General features: G+C 48.9%; 1 protein-coding gene across 1 annotated transcript; it reads left to right on the forward strand.

The window, feature by feature from the left end:
• The first annotated feature begins 2922 nt into the window (after positions 1-2922).
• On the forward strand, positions 2923-25892 carry BPIFB1 (BPI fold containing family B, member 1). Its single transcript, XM_008584134.1, has 15 exons — positions 2923-3037; positions 5458-5599; positions 6293-6400; positions 7358-7507; positions 8317-8398; positions 13331-13394; positions 15107-15192; positions 16153-16332; positions 17297-17350; positions 17866-18024; positions 20301-20368; positions 21303-21348; positions 22223-22286; positions 23264-23340; positions 25860-25892. The coding sequence occupies exons 1-15, from the start codon at positions 2923-2925 to the stop codon at positions 25890-25892; spliced, it is 1428 nt and encodes a 475-aa protein (XP_008582356.1).
• Positions 25893-26103: the final 211 nt, after the last annotated feature.

Raw genomic sequence — 26103 nt, forward strand, 5'->3', positions numbered from 1 at the left:
TAATAGTTAATAATAATAACAACAGCAACAACTGCTCACATTTACTGAGCACTTACCCTGTGCCGGGACCTATTCTCTAAGCCATATGCACTGTGTTTCTCTCAGCACTGAGGAGGTAGGTGCTATTGGTAGGTATTCCCATTTCACAGATAAAAATACTGAGCCTTAGAAAGGTTATGAACCTTTTTGTCTAAGCCCTGGTGAGGCCAGGACTTAAATCCAGTCTGTCCCATGACAACCCCGCATCTGCCAAGCCATGGAGACATCCCCAGATGGGTTTTGAAGTCAGAGTTCTGACTTGAATCCTGGCTCTGCCACTTGCTGACTGTGTGAGGCTGGTTCCTCATTAGTAAAGTCAGGATAACAACCTGACCTTGACTCGGGGGGGGGAGCGTGAGGCCCACCAACATAGCTGATGTAAAACCCAGGTGACTCCTGTCACATCATCGGTGTTAATTCATCATCACACTACTGTTCTCATTGTTGTCCCATGGGAATGACTGCCCAGCAGGCAGGGAGTCCCCTGCACAGCTCACATCATGCCTGATCCAGCTCCCCTGCCAGATACCCAGTACCATCTCTCATGCCAGCCTGGACCCTTCTTTCTCCAAATCTCAGGAAGCTGGAGTACCAAGGCTACTTCCGGATGGGGCTGTGGTTCACCAGGAGCCACAAATATTTACCTTGGAGACCTTGGCCCAGCCTGAGGCCTCGCCCCAAATGCAAAGTGTGGCCACCCAGGCTGGGGTGTGCAGGATATAAAGCTGGACTTCCAGACCCACTGCCCAGGAGAGCAGACAAGTGGGCCGAAGACTCCTGCGTGTCCAGGTAAAAGTGTAGGCAAAGGGCCAAAAACCTGGGTTGCCAGAAAGGTTTTGAGCTAGAGATACCTGTTGGGGTCAGGTCAGGAGCTTGGCCCCCTCAATCAACCAGGACCCTCTGAGGATCAGGGTGGAAAGGTAGAAAGGTGCCCAGCTCCCTTGCCCAGAAGACCAAAGAGTGGTGATGAAGGCACGGGGCTGGTGGAGTCTTTTCCCGACCTCATCCTAATGCCACAAACCCACTCCTCACACACTGATTGCTCTATGTCCAGTCTGTGCTGGGGTGATGTTGGGGACAAAAAAAAGCATCAGACACAGTCTCTGGCCCTCGAGGAACCCCCAGTGTGGGCCAGTGAGCACTCAAGGAAGGCCAAGGGACACAGTAGTAAAGGCAGTCAGAAAAGACTTCCTGGAAGAGGTGACATGGTTGCAAAGCTGAGTAGTAAGTGCCTGGGCAAAGGAGGAGAGAAAAACATCCATGCAAAGGGAACAGCATAAACAAAGGCCAGGAGGTGACATACCAAGTGGTGAGTGTATCATAATAATCCTCCATTTTACAGATAAGGAAGATGAGGCTCAGAGAGGGTAAGTCACTTGTCCAAGATCACAGAGCCAGGTAGAGGCAGGATTCCAACTCAGGTCCATTTGACTCCCAAGCCCATGATAACTGCCCTCCACCCTCAGGCCCCCTGACACTAAGGGATGGGGGCCCTGGGTGGTAACAGTGGTCCCCATGGCCCAGACCTCCTCCACTTAGTAGGCTCAGATTGCAAATTCTTCCAGGGCTCCCTGAGGCCATCCATTCATTCAGCAGCCATTTATTAAGCACTGCTATGTGCCAGGCACTACGCTGGGTACAGCGGACACAGTGGGGAGCAGGCAGACCCAGCTCTCCCTCCCGGAGCTCACAACCTGGTCAGGGAGGCAGAGGTTGAATCGCTGCAAGTGCCACAGAAGAGTTCACACTGCTCCAGCCCACAGGAGATGCATGTCACCCAGATGCCACATTTCTCTTTGGTAATAAGAAACCCACATTCTGAGCCAACCAAAGGTTCAGGTCTCTGGGTCAGCATCTCAGCTGCCTCCAAGCAGGACAGTCCAAAGGGAGCAGAAGCTTTCAAGGGGACTTGAAGGCAGAGCCAGGGTGTAAGCCGGAGAGTTCAGGACTGGGTTACAGTGTGGCTGCTTTGCCCCTGCTTCCTGTGGGCCCAGGAAGAGCCCACAGATCTCTTTCTTTCTGTCTCTGCCTTCCTCTCTCTGGTTCCAAGAAGCCACCCACTGCCGCCCCAGGCTTCTTAGGATTGCAGATTAAGCAAAGAGCTTTTCCCTAACTTTGAGTCCTACCTGAATTCTCATTTCCCTCCTGCCTCCAAACCTTCTGTCTCGGACTCCAGGACAAAATTTCTCCACGTGTGGCCCAGGGTCTCTGGTTACAGGAGAGGGAAAGCTTTACAAAGTGAAAACCTGGGCAGGATTTTGAAGGATAAATAGGAACTCAGCAGGCAGGTAAGGAAGGAGAAAAGCTTTCCAGGAAGCAGGAAGGGTAAGGTCAAAGGCCAAGAGACACACACACAGGAAATAACAGAGCATGTTCTGGGAACTTCTAGCAGCTTGAAAAGGCTGGAACTTTACAGAGCAAGAGGGGAGAAAGCAGGAGGTGAGGTTGGCTGAGGCTGGACTACAGAGGATCTGATGGGGTGGGGCAAATTGGAAGCACTCAGCAAACCTGAGCGTTGTTGGTAGGTTTTCTGTAAGAATATAGTTAATATTTTCCAGGGATTTACCATGTGAAAGGCAATATGCTAAATGCTTTCTAGATATATTACCTCATTTAATCCAATCAATTCTGTGAGGTAGGGGTGATTATGCACATTTGTCAGATGAGAAGACTAAGGCACAGAGAGGCTAAGTTGATTGTCTAAAGTCACACAGCTAGCCCCTGCCAGTTAATCACTGCACTAAGTGGCCTCTCCTGAACGCCATGCCCCAGGTCACCTGGTGCTGTGGGCCTGCCCTTGGCCTTTCTGCCTGGCTAGCAGGGCCCTCTGTGCCTTCCCCAGTTCTGCCACCTGCCACCTGCCACTCACTGACACCCAAGAAGATGGCCAGCCCACGGACACTCACCTTGCTCTGTGGCTTGCTGGCAGCCACCTTGGTCCAAGCCACTCTCAGCCCCGCTGTGGTTCTCAGACTTGGCCCAGAAGTCGTCAAAGAAAGTAAGTCTTGGTCCCCCAGGACTCACCAACATAGGGCGAAGGGGCAGGTGGAGCAGCCCTCCAAAGGAGGGAGGGGGTTCCCCATCACTGGGGGTGTGTAAGGCATGGCTGGGATCCCAGGACTTGGATGATACATGAGTGAATTGTTTATAAAGGCTGGAGTGTCTATGATCTCAAGAGCCCATGATTCCAAGATTCCCTTCTTCTTAAATCCCACTATTCCAAAACCCCACTACACTGACGTTCTGTGGCCTGCAGAGGGGTGTGTGGCCACAGTGTGCAATGATGCACCTGCCTCTCCCAATGGCCCTGCCTGAAACCCCATCATCAGAGCACCCTTTGAGTGAGGCTGACCTTTGCTCCTAATCCCCTGAGCAAAGACCCTACACTAGGAGTCTGGTGACCTGGGTCCTGGGCATAGCTGTATCACTCTCCAGCTCTGTGACGCTGGGCAAGTCCCTGAGCCTCAGCTTCCTCCTCTGGATACAAATAAGAGGGTCATCCTCACGGGTCATGAGGAGCCCCAATAGTACAGAAACTGACAAGAGCTTGGTGAAAGCTATGGCCGGCCTTCTCAACCGCTGTACTTCTCATGTTGCAGGCCAAATAACTCTTTATTGTAGGGGGCTGTCCTGTGCACTGTAGGGTGTTTAACAGCATTCTCAACCCAGCTGTGACAACTAAAAGTGTCTCCAGACATTGCCAAATGTCTTCCGGAGGACAAAATCACCCTGTTTAAGAACCACTGCTCTAAAATGTCATCCTCTGAGAGGGCAGCTCTGGAGGACAATCTGAAGCACTTGGAGGACTGGACTCTGCATTTAGTGGCACTGGGCCAGGGCCAGAGGGGCAGGGCAGGGCAAGGTCCTACAGGGTCAATGGGCTCTGTAACCAGAGGATGGATCCCTAAATAGAGACAGGAAGCAAAGAGCTCTGGGAGGTTGGTGGGGAGGGGGATGGGCACTGGGGCCCGGGGCCCACACTGAGAATCTCAAGCACATGGAATTTCAGCCCAAAGGAGCTTGGACATGAGCAATCCTGGTTTAAGTTCTCCCAGTAGCAGAATATGGGTTAAGGAGTTGCATGCAGGTAGTTGGTTTTGGAGCACCTGCAAGAGAAGACAGGAGACAAATTGAGTTAGGGGAGGCAGCCCATAAAGGGTGCGTTTCCACTGTGGGGACTGGAGCTCAGTCCTGCCAGTCAACTGCATTAGTTAGGGCCAATCAAGAGACAGAAACCATACAGTAATCCCAACAGGTAAGTTTAGTATAAAGAGCTATTATCAGAGATTACAGAAATGGGGAATTGGCTAAAAAGAGAAAACTCTAAAGGATACCCTAGGGATGGAGGAGATATCCAAAGTCAGAACAAACTCAGAGGCAGAGAACCCTCCCCAGGCCTCACTGGGGAGGGTGTGGTTGAAGCCCACTGGATGGTGTAGAAGTTTGCTGGGTTGTCCGAGGCCAGAGCTGGTTCACAGTTGACAAGCAGAGTCTAGGGAGCCAAGAGCTGCCTACCAGGGAGCCAATGACATTCTCTGGGAAGCTGCCCCAAGAGGAAGTGTGCTGCTATTAACTCACTGGGAAGCCAGCTCTGGCAAACTGCCTGGAAGTTATCCAGGGTGCCTGCAGAATTCACTTGCTGCCCTTGGAGTGCCCTACCAACAGGTCTTGACATTGTGCCAACTGGTAAGGAGGAAATGTTTACAGGGCCCAGCTCCATTATCACAGAGCAGGCAAAATGGGTGGGTTCTGACTGAGGCAATAACACAGGAACTCTGCAGCCCAGTGGGGGACACACATCTGAGTCATCCTGCCCAAGGGTTGAGGGAGCTGAGGTGTTTATACACCAACTCCTGTCAGTCATCGGCTGAGGGATGCACCTGGGCCATCAGCTCTCTGGCACCTCCAACCCATTCTGTCCACAAGCCATTGGCGCTCTGGCTGCTAGTAACCAGTCTGTCAGGGACCAGAACCCAGGGTTCCCGACTCATAGGCCTCTATCCCTGGCTCTGCCTTCCTCTGCTCAGCACCTGAGGCTCTTCAGATGACAGGCCCATAGGACGTGTATGCCAGAGAAGTGTTAGCAAATGTGCTTTGGCACCAAAGCAGCCCCAAACAGGGCTTTGTGGGCTTCCTGCCTCTCAGCTCTGGAGGTGTTGGCTGCTGGCTGGTGGGAGGGGTGCTAAGGATACTGGCCAACACTCCTAAGGGTGTGAATGGCCCCACCCATGCCCCAGCCTCACTCCTCATGTGAAAATGATCCATCTGGGCCACCACCCTCAAGGGCACATCTACACAGTGGAGATGGTCATACCCTCCCCTTACACCAGGGTCTGAGGAGCCCTGAGTGATGGCCCTCCCCAGCCTGGAGCCCCCACCAAGCCATCTTTCAATCTAATCCCTGGAATCTGCCTCCAGAGCTGACACAGGAGCTGAAGGACCACAATGCCACTGCCATCCTGCAGCAGCTGCCACTGCACAGTGCCATACAGGAGATGTGCACCACAGGCTTCCCCCAGCTAGGCAGCCTGGTGAACACTGGACTGAAAGCTATCATTTGGTAAGTGCAGCGGGACAATGTCGGGAGTTAGCTCTTCCCCACACCTCTGCCCAGGACATACTTTGCATGTTCCATCAGTCAACGAACATTAGTTTGCATCAACTCTGTGCCTGACTGTGAAGAACGGATTAAACTAAGCCCCTCCCTCAAGCGGCTCCCAGAGTGGTTAACAATCACTATAAGATAGTGACGAAAGAACCCTAACAAGGGCGAGCCTGGAGGAAGGCCATCTGGGGTGGAAGACTGAGGAGATGAGGCAATGTTTCTCAGTTGAGGTGACAGTTGAGCCAGTGACAATGCTCACAAGGAGCCAAGAAGACAATGGTCTTCCTGGTAGAGGGGCAGCCTTGGCAAAGGCATAGGGAGTGGGAATTGGTCAGAATGGCCAGAGTGCAAACTTCAAGGCAAGGAGCAAAGGTCTGCAGGGTCAGGTCACAGAGGGTCTTACAAGTCAGCCCAAGGAGTTGAGATTTAGCTCCTAAAAGAGAAGGAACTGTCACAGTATTGTGATCAAGGGTGGAGAGAAGGGATGGGGACAAGGTCATGCTGGAGAGGAGTCAGTGGACAGGGATTGGGGTCTAGTTGCTGACCAGGCACCAGGGGGTGGCAGGAAAGGTGGAGTGGAAGCAGACTTGGGGGTGGTGCTCAGCTGAGCATGAGGCATGATTCTCATCTTTCCTGAATCCCATCCAGGCTGAAGGTCATCTCAGCTAACATCCCCCAGTTGCAGGTGCAACCCTCGGCCAATGACCAGGAGCTGGTAGTCAAGATCCCCCTGGACATGGTATCCGGATTCAGCACGTGAGTGTGCCCTCAGTCAGGCACAGCAGCCTGACAGGCTCATCTGCATCCCCCTTACCCCATGCAGGCATCTGGAATAGAGAGTTCCAAGCAGAGAGAGGAGCAAGTGCAAAGGCCCTGATGCGGGAGTGTGCTTGCCTCGCTCAAAGAATGACAGAGAAGGGAGGGAGAGGGAGAGAGTGGAGGGAGATGAGGACAACAGGCAGCCAGGCCATATCGTGCAAGGCCTTGAGGGCCAAAGTAAGGACTTGGCTTTTACCAAGTAAGACGGGAGCCATGGAGGCTCCGAGCAGAGGAGGGGCATGACATGGCTTAACATTTTTAAAGCATCCCACTGACTGCTGTAGGGAAAACGGCTGTGTGAGGACAAGAGTGAAGGCAGGGAGGCCATCCAGGAGCTACTGCCACAAGTCAGGAGGAGACAGTGATGGCTTAGACCAGGGTTTGGGGCAGAAAGTTGGTGAGAAGTGGTTGGATTCTGGGCATGTTTTGGAGGTAGGCAGAGACAACAGGATTATCCTGCTGGATTGAATGTGGGCGGTGGGGGTGAGAGAGAGAGAGAGAGAGAGAAGCCAAGGATGACTCCAGGGTTTTTGCCTGCACAACCAGCAGACGGAGTGGCCGGCAAGCAAGACAGAAAAGGCCATGAGAGAAGCGGCTTTGGAGGATGATGCAGAGCTCGGTTTTGTACATGTTAAATTTGAAATGCCTGTAAGACATACGAAAAGGGAGTTGGGTGGAAGTTTGGAAGCTGTTGGCATATGGAAGAGATTTAAACCTGGAGAGCAATCCAAAAACTGAGCCTGGGACATGCTGGGGTAAAGAAGTTGGGGAGAGGAGGAGAAACCAGAAAAGGAGGTTGAGGAGCTGAGAGAGCCGGAGACGGAGATGGACAGCGGGTTTGTCCACTCCCTGAGCTTGGGAGGCGCTCACACTGTCGGATGCCTCCGCCCCCAGGCCCCTGGTCAAGACCATTGTGAAGATACACATGGAGACTGAGGTCCAAGCCTTCATCCGCGTAGAGACCAGGGAGAGGGGCCCCACCCGCCTCGTCCTCAGGGACTGCTCCGCTCACCACGGGGGCCTGCGCATCACCCTGCTGCGTACGTGAGTGCAGCCAGCCGCACACTGAGCTCCTGCCATGCCTACGAGGGAAACAGGTGGTGATCTTCCCCCATTTTACAGATGCAGAACACTGAGGCCTACAGAAAGAAAGGGACTTATCTCTCTTGGTTCTTGATTTGCGGATCCTTCCAGGGAATCTGTGATGCCAAAGAAAGCTCAAGACACCAAGGGTGGAGGGAATAACAGTGGGATTTCAGGCAGGATGGCAAGAGGTGGGGCAAACATTTGAAGGTGGAGAGGATCCTCATTCCTAGGACCCCTCCAACCACTCCAGACAGCCTTGGGTGGAGTGATGGGGGAAGCAAAGGCTTTGGAGTCAGGCAAAGGCATCACCTTCATGTGCCATCTGGGTGATGTTGGGCAAGTCACCTCCCTGTCTCACCTTCCTCGTCTGTAAAGTACAGGAGATGACACCTTCCAGGCAGCAGTGAGAGGATTTGATCGGGCAACAGCAATAAAGCACTCAGAATACTGCATGGCACACAGCAGGTGCTCAAAAACATGGTGTCTCCCTTCACTTCTCCTTAGCAGGGGGATGGTCACAAATGCCAGCTCCCATCATCCCCATGCTCAACACAGATTTCAAAGACAACATCCAGCTCCTGTACCCTGAGAACTCTGCCACTGTATACACCTGGCTCAGGGTCTACTCCCAGTGCTATCTCTAACAGGTCATGTGACTTGGGCAAATTCCTTCCTCCTCTGGACTCAGTCTCCCCATCTGTAAAATGGGGGTGGGGGGGATCATCTACAACACTTCCTAATCTCTTTCTCACTTGCCTCTCTGGAAGACTCTCCTTTCTGGTCAACTCCTTATCCAACAAGGTCATGAGCCTCCTAGTGCCAGCCCTGCCCAAACTGGTGAAAACCCAGGTGAGTGGAATCAGGGCCTCTCTGGCCTGTGAAGTTTGCTCCCCCTGTGGGGCTGGGGTGGAACTGCAAGATAGTACTAAGGTACCTGTGTCTCCTTGGTGGGATTCTTCTGCGGCTTGATAATTCTTTCAGCAAAGCAAAGAGCAATAGATTGGGCCATTGACTCAGGCAGATCATTGAGGTGAAGGTAATGGAACTGCCAAAAGTCAGCCAGGAGGTCTTGAACAGTGATGTGCTGATAAATTTTTTTTTTCTTTTTCTTTTTCATTGAAACATAATTGATTGTACATATCTGTGGGGTACAGAGTTGAATATCAGTACCTGTGTACAGTATGTGGTGATCAAGTCACGATGATTATTATATTTACCATTACACAATGTAATCATTTTGGGGTGCCCTTTACCAATTTCTCACTAAGCCCTCCACCCCCTTTCCCACTTCTGGTAACCTCAGTTCTGGTCTCTTCTTTTAAAAGTTCAACATATTATTGTGATTGTTGTATCTTTCTTTTTTAGTTATTTGTTTATTTTTTTAGCTCCCGCTTATGAGTGATGACATGCTATTTCTCTTTCTGTGCCTGGCTTATTTCACATTACATAATTCTAAATTCATCCATGTTGCTTTGAATGGCAGAATTTCATTCTTTTTATGGCAGAGTAGTGTGTGTATATACCACATTTTCCTTATCCAGTCATTCCTCAATAGACATTTAGGTTGGTTCCAACTCTTGGCTATTGTAAATAGAGCTGTGATAAACATGGAAGTGCAGGTATCCCTTTGACATGATGATTTCCATTCCTTTGGGTATACACTCAGCAGCAGTACTGCTGGATCATATGGAAGATCTATCTGTAGTTGTCTGAGGAAACTCCATACTGTTTTCCATAATGGCTGCACTAATTTATAGTCCCACCAACAGTGTAGGAGGGCTCCCCTTTCTCTGCTTCCTCGCCAGCATTTGTTATTCTGTCTTTTTGATAATAGCCATTCTAACTAGGGTAAGATGATATCTCAAGGAGGTTTTGATTTTCATTTCCCTGATGCTTAGTGATGCTGAGCATTTTTTCATGTTTCTGTTGGCCATTTGTATGTCTTCCTTTGAGAAATGCCTATTCAGCTCCTTTGCCCATTTTTTAATCAGGTTACTTGTTTTTTTACTGTTAAGTTGTTTGAGTTCCTTGTGTATTCTGGATATTAAGCCCTTGTCAGATACATAGTTTGCAAATACTTTGTCCCATTTTGTAGGTTGTCTTTTTACTCTGTTGTTTCCTTTGCTGTGCAGAAACTTTTTAGTTTGATATAATCCCACTTCATTTTTTCTTTTGTTGCCTGTGCTTTTGAGGTATTATTCATAAAGTCATTGCCCAGTCTTACTTCCTGAAGTGTTTGTCTTAGGTTTTCTTTTAGGCATTTTATAGTTTCAGGTCTTTATTTAAGTCTTTAATCCATTTTGAGTTGATTTTGGTATATGGTAAGGAGTACGAGTCTAGTTTCATTCTTCTACATGTGGATGTCCAGTTTTCCCAGAAGTGTTTATTGAAGAAGCTGTCCTTTCCCCAACATATGTTCCTGGTGCCTTTGTTGAAGATCAGTTGGCTGTAAGTTTGTGGGTTGATTTCTGGATTCTTTATTCTGTTCCATCAGTCCGAGAATCTGTTTTTATGCCAGTACCATGCTGTTTTGGTTACTACAGCTTTGAATATAATTTAAAGTTGGGTAGTGTTAATGCCTCTGGCTTTTTTTTTTTTTTTTTTGCTCAGGATTGCTTTGGTTATTTGGGGCCTTTTGTTGTTCCATATGAATGTTCGGATTGTTTTTTCTATTTCTGTGAAGAATGTCATTGGTATTTTGATGGGGATTACATTGAATCTGTATATCTCTTTGGGTAGTATGGTCACGTTCACAATGTTAATTCTTCCAATCCAAGAGCATGGAATGTCTTTCCATCTTTTTGTGTCCTCTTTAATTTCTTTCAGCAGTGATTTGTAATTCTCACTGCAGAGATCTTTCACATCCTTGGTTAAATTGATTCCTAGGTATTTTGTTTTTCTGGTGACTACCACAAATGAGCTAGCTTTCTTTATTTCTGTTTCTGCTAGTTCATTTTGGAGTATAAAAACGCTACTGATTTCTGCGTGTTGATTTTGTAGCCTGCAACTTTACTGAAATCGTTTATCAGATGTGCTGATAAATAATTCAACAATTGTCTCTGGAGGGGTTGAGGGGAAGGAATCCTGATTTGAAGCTTGTCCTGATTTCCCTACTGTAAATACTCCCTCCAGGGCCAATTTTAGACTACCAATGTAATGCTACTCAACAGAATTGGAAAGAGTAGCACAGTATTATACAGTATTTCCACCAAACAGATACAATAGACATAACCCCAAGAGAAAATAGTTTACAGTAAAACACAGCAAAATAATTAGGAAGCAATGAGTTTTAAGTTTTTATTAAATTTGTTTTTAATATATTTTATTTATTTGTAAGTTTACATAATTTAATTTTTAGTAATGTCTGGATTTAGCACCCAACTCAGAAATTCCCTTACTTTCAAGAAAAATACAGTAAAACATTTCACCTCCATTTTGTGAAATTATATATCAACCATACAATACAGAATTATGTATTTGATTTTTTATTAAGTCAGGGCTAAGATTTTCAACTTCTGCTTCTGCACTAGTAAAGTTTGAGTATCATATTTAGTCAAAGGAAGATCTATTATTTTAATAGACTGAATATCTGCATATTAAAGAGACCAGGGAAATAAGTGAATAATCGAAAACTAAGTAAAGGCCAAATGACATTTTAAAAAGGTTAATTTAAGAAGCAATACTGATTTAGTACAATGTAGGCAACCTGTTTCCAACACCTTGTTGGAAAAGGTGAGGAGAGACAGAGGGAGGTGAGAGGAGAGGGGAGGGAATGAATGCAAATAAATACGAATGTGTAATATCAAAGATAAGACAACGGCTTATTATTGTCAGAATTTTGGGACTGCTACCGGTTAGCAAAGCTACATACCCAGGGAGCTTTTTAAAGAAAATCTGGAAGTGAAATAATTTTATAAAATTGAGCTTTTCTTACATAAGCTATTTTTTTCTTTGAAGAAATTTCTTTTTCTATTTAAAGGTGGGAATTTCTTTCTTTTTTTTTTTTTAAAGATGACCAGTAAGGGGATCTTAGCCCTTGACTTGGTATTGTCACCACCACGCTCACCCAAGTGAGCCATGGGCCAGCCCCTTAAAGGTGGGAATTTCTTAAAGTAGGGCCCATCTGTAAATTTTTTTTCCAGACTCCAGCAAAATCATATTTTATCTGGCATCATATGAGGGTACATCAAAAAAAGTCATGGAAAAATAGAATTAAAAGATAACACAAATTCTTCCATGAACATTTTGAAGTACTCTCATATTTTAATAGCTAAAAATATATTTTTCACTAGAAAAGATGGCAGGAGATTGGAATTATACAATGCTCTTTGCATAGACCTGTCTTTAAGGATGAAAAGCCAAATATAGAGAACAATGTAAGAAAACTGTCATTCCATTTATCATATGGTTTGCCACCATAATTCACTGGATTTGATACAATAGTCATACGAATATTTTATTTGGCAGGGAGGGAAAAGGCACCAGATGTTTAAGAGGTGAGAGTCTGTCTGGCAGGAACTAATTTAGAAAATGTCGAAGCCGTTTTCAAGTGTGAATTGTGGTTCTCAACCCCAGCTGCACATCAGAATCTCAGAAGCTAAGAAGGCTTTTAAAAAGACTGATGTCTGGCCCCATCCCAGATTTGGATGTAATTGGTCTGGGCAGGCCCCCAGCACTACAGAGGACTCTAATGTGTAGCCAAGATTGGGACCCACTGGTAGAAATGAAAGATGGGGAATTGTGGGAGAAAATACAGAGGTTGCCAGGGACACCGTTCCTGAGAGGAACAGGTGGTCCCCTGGCAGCCCATGCTGGGAGTCTCTGAGCCGATTCCTCCATACTCTCGCTCTGGGTTGGCAAAGCAGCTTGGAGCAGGGAACGGTTATTCACAGAAAAGGTTAACACTTCTCAAGATACATTGTCATTCCTCAAGAGTATTAAGGGGTGGTCAACTAGAAGGTTCTTCCACTAGGGCAATTGTCCCTAAGAAAAAATGACCTTCGCAATCTTGGTGCACTGCCCTCAAAAATGGACTGCCTCCAAGCAGAGAACAGGGCCTTCGGGTCCCACAGACAAGCAAGTCAAATGTTTAACCTCCTTCTTAAGTAGAATGGTGAGGCCAGGGTTAGGTTAGGCTAGGGTTTCTCAACTTTGGCACTAGTGATATTTTTTGAATAATTCTGTTGTGCGGGCTGTCCTGTGCATTGTGGGGTGTTTAGTAGCATCCCTGGCTTCTATCCACTAGATGCCAATAACACCCTCATCTCCCCCCAACCCCCAAGTAGTGACAACTAAAAATGTCTCCGGAAATTTCCAAATGTCTCCTGGGGAACAAAATCGCCCCCCACCCCCACCCCCTGAGAACCACTGTAATTTTCAGAAGGGAATGGCTCAGTGGGCCAAGGGATGTGTTGGGGTAGGAAACCCACAAAGGGCCCAAAGAGCTTACTCAGGAGTCTGGTAGGGTCTGTCTTGCTGGCCTCTGTTCTAGAGTCTGAACTCAGTAATGGCTTGTGGGATGAGAAACACAGGCTCTGTGAGCAAAACAAGAAGTCTGATGGGGAGGGCAGCTGGCAGGCCAGACACCCCCTGGGTACAGGGCAAGGGACTCTGAGCAACAGGGATGGTGGTAGGGGGGTGGACACACATGAGTCCTCAACCCTGTGCATGAAGATCTGGCTGGCCACAAGCACAGAAGCAGACTCAGGCCGGTGGGCCTGGCATGGGTCGCTGTGGGGCTGTGTTTGTGCTGATGGAACGCCTGCATCTGTGCTGTCACAGCTGTGTCCCGTGATCAAGGAGGCCTTCGATGACGTGTATGCAGACCTCCTGCAGCTGGTGAAGGGTAGGTGCTCTGCTCTCTCTCCCGCCTTTTCCTCCACTGCAGGGCCAGCCTCAGGTCCTGCCTCCACCTGGAGAGGCCTCCCCAGTCAGGCCTGAGCAGCAGCTGGGGCCCAGCAGCAAGTAAGACAAACACAGGTGGATCCCTGCCCAGGACGAGCAGACAGGAATTCACCACGAGAGTGACTTCATGAGCACCTACTATGTGCAAGGTTCTATATGAGGGCAGCAGGTGCCCCCAGATCCCAGCTCTGTTACTGACTTGCTCCGTGACTCTGGGAAAGCCACCCCACCTCCTCATTCTGTTTCCTCATCTGTAAAACGGGGCCTATACATCCCTGCTTCACAGGATTGTTAGTGAGGATTAAAAGTTTACAGGAAAGTTCCAAGCACGTAGAAGCGTTTACAGATGTGTGCTGGATGGATGGATGAATAAATGATGCAGCGACCACTGGGTGCTAGTAGAGAAGAGAGAACAAGGGAAGGGACAAGATGTGTGCCCAGGACGGAGGTCATTCTCCCTGTCCAAGAACAGCAGCCTCGGAAATCTGCCTTACTCACTCACACCCCTCAGATTGGAAATTGTCAGGGAAGAAGAAAATGGGATCTGCTGAGGCCCATTCAAAGAGCAACCAGGGAGGAGTGGGAAGAGCAGATGGAATTAATACTCACTGAGAGCCCACCGAGCATCGACTCTGGGCCAAGGCTTCACAGTGGGTATTTTATGTACACTGTCTCCTCCAACGACTCCATGACGTAGCGATCATTACCACACTTCCCGTATGAGGAAACTGAGGCTCAGAGCAATTCAGTAACTTGTCCAAGCTCACAGCGGAAATTAGTGATAGGGGAAGACCTGAATCCAATTTCTCCAGTTTCAAGTGGGTGTAATTCATTTTTGGCCATTACTAGATGCCAGTCCTGTCCATGAAGCAGGAATAACTATTACATCCCCCTTTTCAGATGAGGAAACTAAGATTCAGAGGCGAGAAAACCAAGATCAATGGGACTTGAACAAAATCTGTCTGGGTCTTCTGCTCCCCAGGGGCAGGGCGGGTAATCTCCCTGGGGGGTAGGCAGCCCGAGCAAGCGATGAATGCAGCGCCCCTGCGCGCCCTGTCCCCATTCCCGCCCTACGGCCGGGGCAGATGAGACGCCACCGCCACCTGGCAGCCAACTGGGGATTCCCAAGTTGTGATGCGGCTCAGGGATGGGTGCGCACCGCTGTGTGTCCAGATGGGTGGACACCCGGATGGGTGTCCAAACCCAGACGACGCCCGCGTGGGGAGTGCTGGTTACAGTGTGGTGGGGAAGATGGGGAGTTAGGAACAGTGGTTCAGTTTGGGTTTGGCATAGGACCGACTGGGTTCAAATCATTCATAGTATGACCTAAGCGAGTCATTTCACCTTTGTGAGCCTGGCTTCCCTATCTGTAAAACGGGGGTAGTAATGGAACCTGCTTCCTAAGTTTATTGTGGAGATTAATCGGCTAACAAATGCAAAGGTTTAGCACGGTGCCTGGTGCTTTGTATATGTTCAATAAATGTCCGTCATTACCATCATTTTCATCATTATAATCAACATCACCATTACTTGCTCCTCCCTACCTAACCCCCACCCCGTGCAATAACCAAGCTCCAGCTGAATGCACCATCCAAACCACCCATCCAATACCACCCTCTGTCCTCACAGAACTTTCTTCTTGTCCCCGAGCAGTGCCCATTTCCCTCAGCCCTCACCGCCTAGAATTTGACCTGCCATCTCCTGCCATCAAGGGTAATGCCATCCAGCTCCACCTGGAGGTGAGTGTCACAGGACCACCAAGTGTCAGATGCCACAGTCTGTATCAAAAAAACCCTGTCACAGCTAGTATACATGGCTGATTCAGAAAAGTCACAGCAGGCTGAACACATCCCATGCAAGCCATTCTGAAGGAGAAAGACTAGAAGGTAAAACCTAAGGGCACACAGAGAACATCCACACAGGGAGTCTGTCCTCCAACCCTGATTTCCTCAGTCAGGGTCCCAAGTGTGTGCACTGGGTCCCTTGGCCTTTCTCTCAGGCAAGCCCCTGCCAATCCTCAAACCTCTGGCAACCTTGAAACAAGATCCCAGGATAGAGACACATCATTGAGGATCATGCAGACCTAAGTTTCTCATCCAGCTTCATAACTCCCTGGCTGTGTGACCTTCGGCAAGTTTCTTTACCACTCTGAACCTCAGTTCCCTTTGTCTGTAAAATAGGAATAATAATGATCACTGAGGAGAGGATAAAATGAAACCACGCAGTACCTGGCAGACAGGAAGTATCCAGTAACTGTCAGCTCTCCCTAACATGTGAAGCTGCACAGCCATTCTGGGGCTGGACGCCTGGAGGGTCCAGACCAACTGCATAGCATGAATCCCAGACCAGTTTTCATGTGTCCCTTGGAAAACTGCAGCATCAAACAGTTTCATCCATTTTGATGCAGTTTTGAATTTTCCCTTCATCTAGAGGGTTTGAGGTATCCAAGAAGTTGAAACGTAAGTGAAAAATAAGATATATAGGTTAAAACAGAGATTCTCTAAAAGATGCAAATGGAATAGATGTTGCCAGGCACCTAGCTCACTGCCCACAGCAGTGCACTGAATTCCAGGCTAAGCTTCCTGGCAACAAATGCATAAAGGGAAATAGGCTGAATGGTGTCATTTCCTTCTAGGTTGTTGTTGGGTAAGCTAAGAAGTCAATATTCTCAGCCCACTTCCTGCTCTGTGTCTCCTCAGGCCAAGTTGATGGACTCACAGGGAACAGTGACCAAGTTGTTCAATAACTCTGCGGCTTCCCTGACGATGCCCACCCTAGACAGTGCCCCATTCAGCCTCATCGTGAGGCAGGATGTGGTGAATGCTGTGGTGGCTGCCTTGCTCCCTCCAAAAGAACTCATTGTCTTGTTGGACTATGTGGTAAGCCTCAGTGTGGGGCAGAGGTTGGGACCACTTCTGCTGCATCATGAGAATTTGCTGAATCAAAGGGGGTGGAATGACCCCTAGGTGCCTAAGCAGGAATCCACTATCGGGCTCAGTTTAAATCCCTCCAGTTATGGAAAGCTCACTCTTTCCCGAACAGACCCTGCCTCTGACATACAGCTCTAAAGCTGAAAACCTCTTTAGGTTTTCAGGACCCAGCCTGGGTCCTAGTTCTGCCCTCAGCTCTGGTCCTAGTTCTGCCCTCTGAACTCTGATGCACCTGTTTCTCTACCAAGTAACAGTCCTGTGGAACCAAAGGTCATCTTAGATGCAATTGTGCCGTTGCTAACCACTAGGGGACCCATGGCAGACATCACTAATCAATCAGGGCTCTCTTTTCTACTGAGCCTGGATGCCAACCCAACATTGGAATCTTTGTCAACATAGCACAGCAGACAACCACCCCCAGTCAACTGGATTGTGCTACCTCTTCTGGGGTGGTCGATGGGGAAACCAAGGTCCAGAGGGGAAAGGGGTTGTCCCAAAGTTATGGGAGGATGTCAGAACTTCAGCTGACAGACAACAGATAACTGAGCGCTTAGGGACTGGAGCTCAGGATAAGGGGCTGGGATGGAAAGAAAAGGGGGAGTGGTCACCAGCAATCACATTTATGATTGCAGTAAGAATTGGAGTCACTTCTTTATGTCCTCTAGGAACAGGGAGCTGCTCACAGACCCACAACTACCACCAACCCACAGTAAAAGTTCAGGCCAGTTGGGACCCGGTGCCCCATATGGCTGACCTAGGGGCTATTTTTCCACCAGTGACAGACATGTGGCCTGGACCACTAGGCCCAGCTTTCTCGGGGTTCTGGGAAGCCTCTATACCAGCTGCGGGGTGCAGGAAGTGTTCCTCCCCTGGCCCCTCCAGCTGACCTGCTCTGGCTTCCTCTCACCCTCAGCTTCCTGAGCTGGCTCATCAGCTGAAGTCAAGCATCAAGGTGATCAGTGAAAAGGTTGGTCCATTTGCCATCTGCAGCTTAATGGGTGTTTGCTATGGTCTGTACATGGGCCTCTGGGGAGTAGAATATGTGCGGGACTACTCTCTTTCCTTCCAGCACTGAGGGACTCAAACCAGGTCCCTGTCCTCATGGAGATTTCAGTCTAGCAGGGCAGTTTGATCTGAGTCGAATAATCATACGGTTGATACTTCCTTTACAGGTGTAGTAATGAAGGACAGGTTCTAGGGGTTATGAGAGCATTACTGGGCACCTGATATAGTGGTGGAGATCAAGGAGGCTTCCCTGAAGGGAAGGGTATTCCAGACAGAAGGAGCAGAAGACCAAAGGTTGTCAGGCAGGGAGAACAACAATGCATTCAGGGATCTGCAAGAAGGATGGTGTGGCTGGAACACAGAGGAAGGAGGAAGGCCAGGAAGGTGGGCAGGGGCCAGGCCTCATGGGGCCACATGGAGCCTGGGGGCCATGGCAAGGCACTCGGGAGGCCAAATGTGGGTCTGATGTTTTTCCAGGCTGCAGATCAGCTGGGACCCACACAGATCATGAAGGTCCTAACTATGAAGACCCCTGAGCTCTTTCTGAGCCAGGGCAGTGCCAAGGTAGCCCAACTGATCACGCTGGAAGTGTTCCCCACCAATGAAGCCCGCCGCCCCCTCTTCACCCTGGGCATCGTGAGTTCAATTGTCTGTGACATTGGCAGCAGCCTGGGGACCCTCTAGCTCGCTGTTCCTGTTCACCCCTCTTGCTTTGCTAAACATTTCCACCCCTCTTGTCACCCAGCAGGGGTGGGGAAGGTGGAGCTCTGAACCAAGAGTCAGGAGTTTTGGGGGCCCAACTGTGACCCTATGACTTTATTAGTCAGGGATCTTTGGGCATAAACTCAATTCACATGCACAAAAGGAATTATATATGCAACACAATAAGGAATTGTGTATGCAACTCACATACACAAAAGGAATTGTATCAGCTCAAATAACTGAAAAGCCCAGATGGCACTGGCTTCAGGAGTAGCTAGATCCAGGTACTTAAGGATGTTGTCTTCATTCTTCTCTCACCCCATCTGGCAGCCTGGTTTTCTTCTGTGCTTTATCCTCAGGCAAGCTATTTCCTCATGGAAGTAACCCAAGCTGCATCAGGCTTGTATCCTATCAGCCTGGCAATCCCAGCAGGAAGAACCTTTCTTTCCCAATAGTTCCAGCAGAAGTCTCAGGGCTGACTCTCATTGAATGAGCTTGGGTCATGTGCCCCTTCCTAAATCAGTCTGTGTGGCCAGAAAGTAAATTTTCTGATCTGGGACACACACACCAGAGTAGGGGGGTGGGGGTTGACTCCATCCAAGCCACTGAGACTGAGGGAGAGAGAGAGTTCCTCTTCTGAAAACTGTGCAGAACTACATCATTTCTAAGAGTTATTAACTGATTTTCTCAGTAACCCCAGCAGGTCAGATCTCATTTAGCTTCCATTTAGGGGGAACCTGGGGGTGAAGGCATGGGGTGGGGGTCAGCAAATGACAAGCCTAGTGGGAGGGCATCTAGGTAGGTCCCCTAGAAGCAGAGCCTGAGACAAGGATTCTCATGAAAGTGACTTATTGGGGGAGATTGCTCAAGGAAGAGCCATGAAGGAATCAGGGGAAGGTCTGAGCAAAGATGTGGTCTCAGCTGGGGACTTGCTTTGACTTGATCCCACAAGTAGCCCTGCAGCATGGATTGCACCATGTTGAGCCCACTTTGATACAAAAAGGCCGGCCTTTTGTACTCCCTTGTGCATTAGTCATTGGCCACCAACTGCCCCCAGGGGTAGGGGAAACATAATCTCCTAGCAAGGCAGCTCCATTTAAGCAAAGGCAATTCTCCAAAAAAAGGGGGGGCAGCTGTGAACTGCTAGTGGCAATGCTCAGCAGCTGAGGGATGGATGCCCCACCCTGTAAAGGGCATCTGCGTGGGTACCAGCCGCATCCTCTGCAGAGGATAAAGGAGAAAAGACATGAGGCAAGACTCATGGTTGGACACTGGATAATTAAGGCTTTCCATGCTTAACCAAGGAGTCTGGAAAGTACCTGGTTTTTGGTAGGAGGCTAATGTTGACACTGTCCTTACAACAGGGTCACTGTGTACAGCTGTGCAGGTTGTCCACCATGCAGTTTCAGGGGGTGCCTTTCACAACTGCAGAATGAATGGTGCCTCCCATAGTTGTTCAGCATGGAGCCCTGGATTCCTGTATTAAAGGATATTCTGATCCCCAACCAGCCACCCTGACCAATATTGGGAATGGACTGCCCAGGCAAGCCTCTATACCTGGTGACCCAGGCCCTCCATGGCCAACAGCAGGCACTTTGGCCACCAAGCCCAGGCCTGCAGGACAAGTTTGTTCTCTGGGTACAGCTGAAATGGAGCTGGATCCTAGCACACTGCCCTCAGGGTCACCCCAGCCCAGAGGTCAAGGTGATGCACACCTGGAGCCCCTGTATTTGGCACTTGGCTTAGCTTCCAGCCTTTCCAATAATAATAACAGTGGTTAACATTTACCAGGGGCTTCTGATCCTCTTTGTCCTTTAGTGTCCTCACCTCTACAATGGGGTAATAAAAGGACCCACCTCATAGGGCTGTGAGGATCAAAGGAGATAACCATGTAAATCTCTGATAACACCTCAGGTACACAGTGCAGGCTCCGTGCGTGTTGGCCAGTCTCATCATCATTGTCATCACCATCATTCCCCACAGCAAGCCTGTATTGCAATCTGTTAAATGGGGAGTGGGTACACGTATGATCCTATTTAATAGATGAGAAGAGTGAGGCCCAGAAAGATCAAACCCTTCCCCAAGGTCACAGAGCCAGTAGCAAAGATTCGGACCATGTGGGCTCAACCCCAAAGCCTCCCTGCAGAACCTCTCCCCTCACACTTGATGCTCCTCTTAAGAGAATGGGGCCCGGGCTTCTCTCATTGCAGGAAAGCAGTTCAGAAGCTCAGTTTTACACAAAAGGTGACCAACTTATGCTCAACTTTAATGAAATCAGGTAAATGTGTAAATCATCATGAAGACTCTGTGGGTGAAAATGAGCTCGTTTTCTTAAACCCCCAGTGTGTGGTTGGGTGAAGACTGCTCCCTAGACAGACTCTCCAGCTATGAGGACTGCATGTGAGGGAAAGGGGAAGAGAGGGCAGGCAAACTCTGGCCATGGGAATGGCCTGCCCAGCACCATCCCCTCGGCCACGGACGCCTCCAAGACAGTGGCAGGGACAGTCACCCCAGCACAGAAGCACAGGCCTCCAGCTGCCTGCTGCACCCTGCTTGTTCTCTCTCCCCCATCCCTCTACCTCCAGTTGCCCAAGTGAGTTCAGGGGTTGCAAACCAGAGCCTCCTGGGACAAAACAGGCCCGAGGATGTGTTTGTATCAGTGCACACAGGGTTGGGGTTTTTAAAATATAAATTAGTTGCAAACATATAAAAATCAGACTATTGTCTGCCCTGGGCCCACATTCCTACATAGCAACAAACACTTGAGCTGGGACTTGCATGCCCTCTTTAGAAGGAGTCTGAGCTCCCTAGTTAACCACAGTCTTCACTTGGGGGGGGGGGGTTTTTTTATAAAAATCAGACTATTGTCTGCCCTGGGCCCACATTCCTACATAGCAACAAACACTTGAGCTGGGACTTGCATGCCCTCTTTAGAAGGAGTCTGAGCTCCCTAGTTAACCACAGTCTTCACTTGGGGGGGGGGGGATTTTTCTGCTCTCTGGACCACTATTTGTTTTCTGTCTCTACCCCAAACCTTCCCATTAGAAGGTAAGCTCCATGAGATGAGGCAAGGGCTTTATCTGGTTCTCCATCACTAGAGCCTGCACTGTGCCTGGTATACAGTAGGTGCTCGAAAAATAGTTGTTGAATGAATGAATAGTTGAATGAATAGGACTCCAAGGGGCCATTCTCACGAGCATCTTCTGTTTCAGTTCTGATCGGATCCACCTAATGAACTCGGGTATTGGCCTGTTCCAAGTAAGTATTAATAGATTGTCCCTGGGGGCAAATGGAGTGACCCACAATGGTCCATTCTGACAGGAGACATTGCCCAGGATTTGCTTTGAACAAAGTCCCCATGGAAGCCCCATGGTGGGCTCGCTGGTCTCCAGTTATCAACCAAAGTCCAACCTCCTGGCTCAGACATTTCCTGAGCACCCACTGTGTGTCAGACACAGCTGAGAACACACATACACTCACACACACAAATACTCACACAGATACACTCTCTCTTTCTTTCAGTGAAGCTTTGATCCTAAATTAGAAAGCAAATTTCCTTGACTCACAGTCTCATTTTGCTCATGGAGACTCACCTCAGTGACCCTGGGGATCCCCTTTCTCTCCAGTCTTCAGTTTCCCAATCTGAGTCAGACTGAACCAGAGGTTTTGAGCTGGCTGAATCCTGTCTTCTGCCGTGTTTTCTCTGGTCTTTATGTTTTGTTTTGTTTTTTTAATTTTTTTTTTTTTTTTGACTAATATTTTAAAACAGGGAGGTTTCCACATGAAAATTAAGACTTCTGGCTTCCCTCAAGAAGTCAAAAGCTCAGGCGACGCAGGACAAATTCACTCCCTTAGAGAAAATTCAGCTGGCACAGAGCAGTGGAGCCCCTGAGGATGGGATATCCTCCGATGCACCCCAATCTCACCACCTGCTAGACCCCAGGGACAGCTGAGTTCATGCCCTGCCCCAGGCTGTCTGGTCCCCAGAGCCCTCACAGTTCTGACCAGCAGGGGACCTGGGATTCCAGCATCTCCACCTCTGCCCTCACCATGTGAATGAGCCAAGCCCACCCAAATGGCTGGGGAGACTTTGGGTTCTCAGCCAGGCTGACAGTGCCCTTCTCTCTCGCAGCCTGAAGTCCTGAAAAACATCACCACTGAGATCCTCTTCTCCATCCTGCTGCCAAACCAGAATGGTGTGTCCCTTTGCCGACCCTCCTCACTGTCTCCTCAGGGCCTTGCTGTACCTCTCCTGACCGTCTCTCCATTTGGGGTCCCTTTCATTCATTTTCCATTTTTGAACTAGGCATACTTTAGAGCTTAGTCCAAAATCCGCCTCCTCTAGGAAGCCTTCCCAGTCACCCAGCTGGAAGTGACCTCTCCCATCCTTTACTAGAGCCAGGACTAAGGCATGCCAAGATAAGCCAGGCAGCACCCCAGCCTCACAGGGCTGACAGCGGGAAGGAGACAGAGGTGTAAACAGGCAACCAGAACACACTCGAGATGCCTCAGGCAGGCCTGGGTTCAAGTCCTGTTCCCCCACTCGCTGGCTGCCTGGCCTTGGACAAGCTGTCTAACCCTCCTAAGCCTCAGTTTCTCCATCTATAAAATGGAGAAATAAGAGTACCTTTGTCAGAGGCACAAATGAGGGGATGTTTGTGTGGATCAATCCACAGAGGATAGTTCAGCACAGTCAGTGTTCAGCATTTCTCCAGCCATTGCTGTCGTTGGTATGTCATTTGTGTCACTAGTAGAGAAAACTGAGAGAGAAGGTGGAATTACTCCAATTAAGGCTTAGGTCGTGAGGGTGGGTAGAGTTGGTAATCTATATCAGCCCTGCCTTTTTAATTTCTTTATTTTATTAGAGTGGGAAATCTCAAAGTATAGAAACCTCTGCTGTGGATGATGGAAGCCCCTGATGGTTCTTGAGCAGGAGTGTGGGAGGACATGACAGGTGTGGTTTGTGAGCAGCCAGAAGCCAGTGCCAGCGGCAAAGGGTGGGGAGATGGGGCTGGGTGGGTGCTGGGGCCAGTAATAGGTGGACAGAGGCAGAGGGGACAGTCCAAATTGGACATGCCAGGTCCTGGTCTTCCCTCCAGGAGCTGTGAGCCCGCCCATGGCTGTCCAGTCTCACCTCAGGCCCACCTGTCTCTGACCACATTTGTTATTTCAGGCAAATTAAGATCTGGGATCCCAGTGTCGATGGTGAAGGCCTTGGGATTCAAGGCAGCTGCGTGCTCTCTGACCCAGGTGAGGGGGTATGGGCCTAAACATCCTGCCCCAGGGATGGCACAGCCGCTAAAAGAGCCCTGGCTGGGAGGTGGAGCCTGTGCTGTAATCCTGGCCCTGCTGGTCACTTGTGGGGGACCTTGGGCAAGTCCCTTCCCCTCTCAGGACCCCCTCATCAGCAAGTGAGGAGACTGGCTCGGCCTGAGGGAGAGACCCTCCTAGCCTGGGACCAATACACTTTTTTGCTCCACTTGTCATTCATTCATTCATTCATTTATTCACTTGTTCATTCATTCAGTAAATATTTTTTGAGGGCTTCTGAGTGCTTGAAGCCACAGAAATGAATGAACATAAAACATCTCTGCCCTTGCAGAGCCTACATTCTAGCAGGAGAGGCAGATTCATAAACCTGTAAATATATAACATCAGGTTAAGGGCTGAGAAGAAAAATAAAACCGGCTCAGAAGAGAGAGAGTAACAGCAGGGAAGGGGGTACTATTTTAGATGGGGTGGTCTGAGAAGGCCTCTCTGAGGTGACATTTGAGCCAACACCTAAGGAGGTGAGGGAGTGAGCCCTGTGGGTAGCAGGGAGAAATGTCCTGTCAGAAGGGATAGCAAGTGCAAAGGCCCTGAGGCAGGGATGTTTAATGTTCCAGGAAAGATGAGGAAGGAGGCCCAGGATCTGAGGCAGCATCCAGGGCATGTGGACCATAGGTCTGAGACACACACACACACCCTGCCATGTGGCCAAATGGTCTCAGCTTGACACGGGTCAGGGTCATGTCTGTCCTATCCGTGCCTCTGTCCCCAGTGCTCGGCAAGGCCTGGCACAGAGTAGATGTTCAATAAATGCTTATTGAACAAATGACTCTCGCTGGCAACTGCTGGGAAGAGGAGCTGTAGCAGTGTCACCCTCACCCCCAAATATTATTCCTAATAAGAACAGCCCACAATCATTGTGTGCCAGGCACTGGGGTATAGGCAGCATCTCACTCAGTCTTCACACCCTCCCTATACAGTAGGTTATATTATAACCCCCACTTTACAGATGAGGAAACTGAGACTCCAAATGGCAAGTCCCTTTCCAAAGTCATACACCCAGTAGGTGGCAGAGTTGGGATTTGCACTCAGCACCTGCCCTGAGGCTTTGGTCCCCAACCTCTGCATGAGCCAATGACAGCAAGGTGCCTGTCTCAGCAGGCCAGCAGGCATTTACTAAGCACCTATTGTATGTAGGCCCTGATCCCAACAATGAGCAAAACAGGCAGAAACCCCTGCCCTCTTGGAGTTTCTAGTCTACTCTAGAGGAGGAGACATGTTGAAAACAGAATTATTAACAATTTAGAAAATCCAAACCTTTAACCCTTATTAGTACTGATTCACCCAAAGTTGTTCATTGGAAACACTAAATTCCTGAGCCACTTAATTCTGAGAAATCCACAGAGGATAGGAAGCCTCAAAAATGCCCCCCAGTGGGGTCTCATTTGGATGCAGGGTCAAGGGCTTTGTTAACTGGCTTCAAAGGCAAATTGATACTTGCCTTATCAGCTGCCCACCCTAAAACCAGGTCCATCCTTCAGCTGGTTTTGGTGGAGAACAATGACAACAGCACTGTAGATGGTACAGAGAGAGGCTGAAACTCTAGAGGCAGGAACCAGATGACTGGGTCAAATCCTGGCTTTGCCTCTCTCTAGCGATGGGACCTCGGGCAGGTCCTTAGGCCTCTCCGAGCCCAGATTCCTCATTCATAAAACCCAGCAGATGTCTGAATACACTGGCCATGCACTAATGGACCACACTGCAATTATCCAATCTTAATATAAGCAATGCATCTAAGACAAATACTGTACTTGATTCATGTTGAATGACAACTGGTGTTCCACACGAATGGATGGCTGGAGCTCAGTTTATTTCTCTAGGGGACATTTAGCATCTTTACTTTTTCCCGTTTTGCTCTATTCATTTGTTTTTAGCTAGCAGCACACCGATTTCCTTTCTATAGCTTTGTAATATAACATGTTTTAAATCTAGTAGAAGGAATGAATAAAAGAATAGATATGAAATAAAGCAAATATGTTTTTAAAAAGTTGATGGTAGAATATAGGTGATGGGTAGACAGGTGTTCATTGTAAAATTCTTTCAACTTTTCTGGATGTTTAAAAATGGTCATAATAAAATGTTGGGGGGCATCTAATAGGGCAAGCTCCTCATATCATAGTTTTAAAAAACAAAAAAGGCAGAGCCTTGTTAAAAATTCAGCTGCCTGTGTCCCAATGGATACAGCCAGGAATCTGCACTTTACAAAACTTCTTGGAGAGTTTTGGTGGTGGGCTGAGCTTGGGGACCATAGTCCTACACAATCCCACCCACTGCACGCAGACCCCTGTGTGGTGTTACTGTCCACACACAGACACTCCACCTCTTCCAAGAATCCTGTATGAGTGAGTTTAGGGTCATGACCACCCAATGCCAGCAGTCGAACCACAACAAGGCAGGAGGTAAAAAGAAAAACCTGTTTGACTTTTCTCCTTCTGTTCCAGGATGCCCTTGTGGTCACCCCGGCCTCCTTCTAGAATCCCAGCTCTCCTGTCTCCCGGCAAAGACTTGGACAGTGGCCATCCCAGGGCAGGCCGGGTCCCTGGAGGGAGCTCTGTAGACCATCACTCTCTTCAATCAATAAACACTTGCCATGACTCCTGCAGTCCGGAGTCCATCTTTGTCCTAGCACAGGAGTCGCTTTGCCCCTAGAAGGCTTGGGGTCTGGACGTCTGAGCCACATCTGGG

This window comes from Galeopterus variegatus, unplaced genomic scaffold (genome assembly GCF_000696425.1).
Source record: "Galeopterus variegatus unplaced genomic scaffold, G_variegatus-3.0.2 Scaffold3153, whole genome shotgun sequence".
Taxonomy (NCBI): Eukaryota; Metazoa; Chordata; class Mammalia; order Dermoptera; family Cynocephalidae; genus Galeopterus; species Galeopterus variegatus.

What these genes read in the sequence shown, in the direction of transcription:
- BPIFB1 (XM_008584134.1), top strand. Translation starts at nt 2,923, where the DNA reads ATGGCCAGCCCACGGACACTCACCTTGCTCTGTGGCTTGCTGGCAGCC. An exon ending in ATGGTATCCGGATTCAGCAC is followed by an intron (nt 6,401 to 7,357) that starts GTGAGTGTGCCC and finishes CTCCGCCCCCAG; the next exon opens with GCCCCTGGTCAAGACCATTG. An exon ending in CGCATCACCCTGCTGCGTAC is followed by an intron (nt 7,508 to 8,316) that starts GTGAGTGCAGCC and finishes CCTCTCTGGAAG; the next exon opens with ACTCTCCTTTCTGGTCAACT.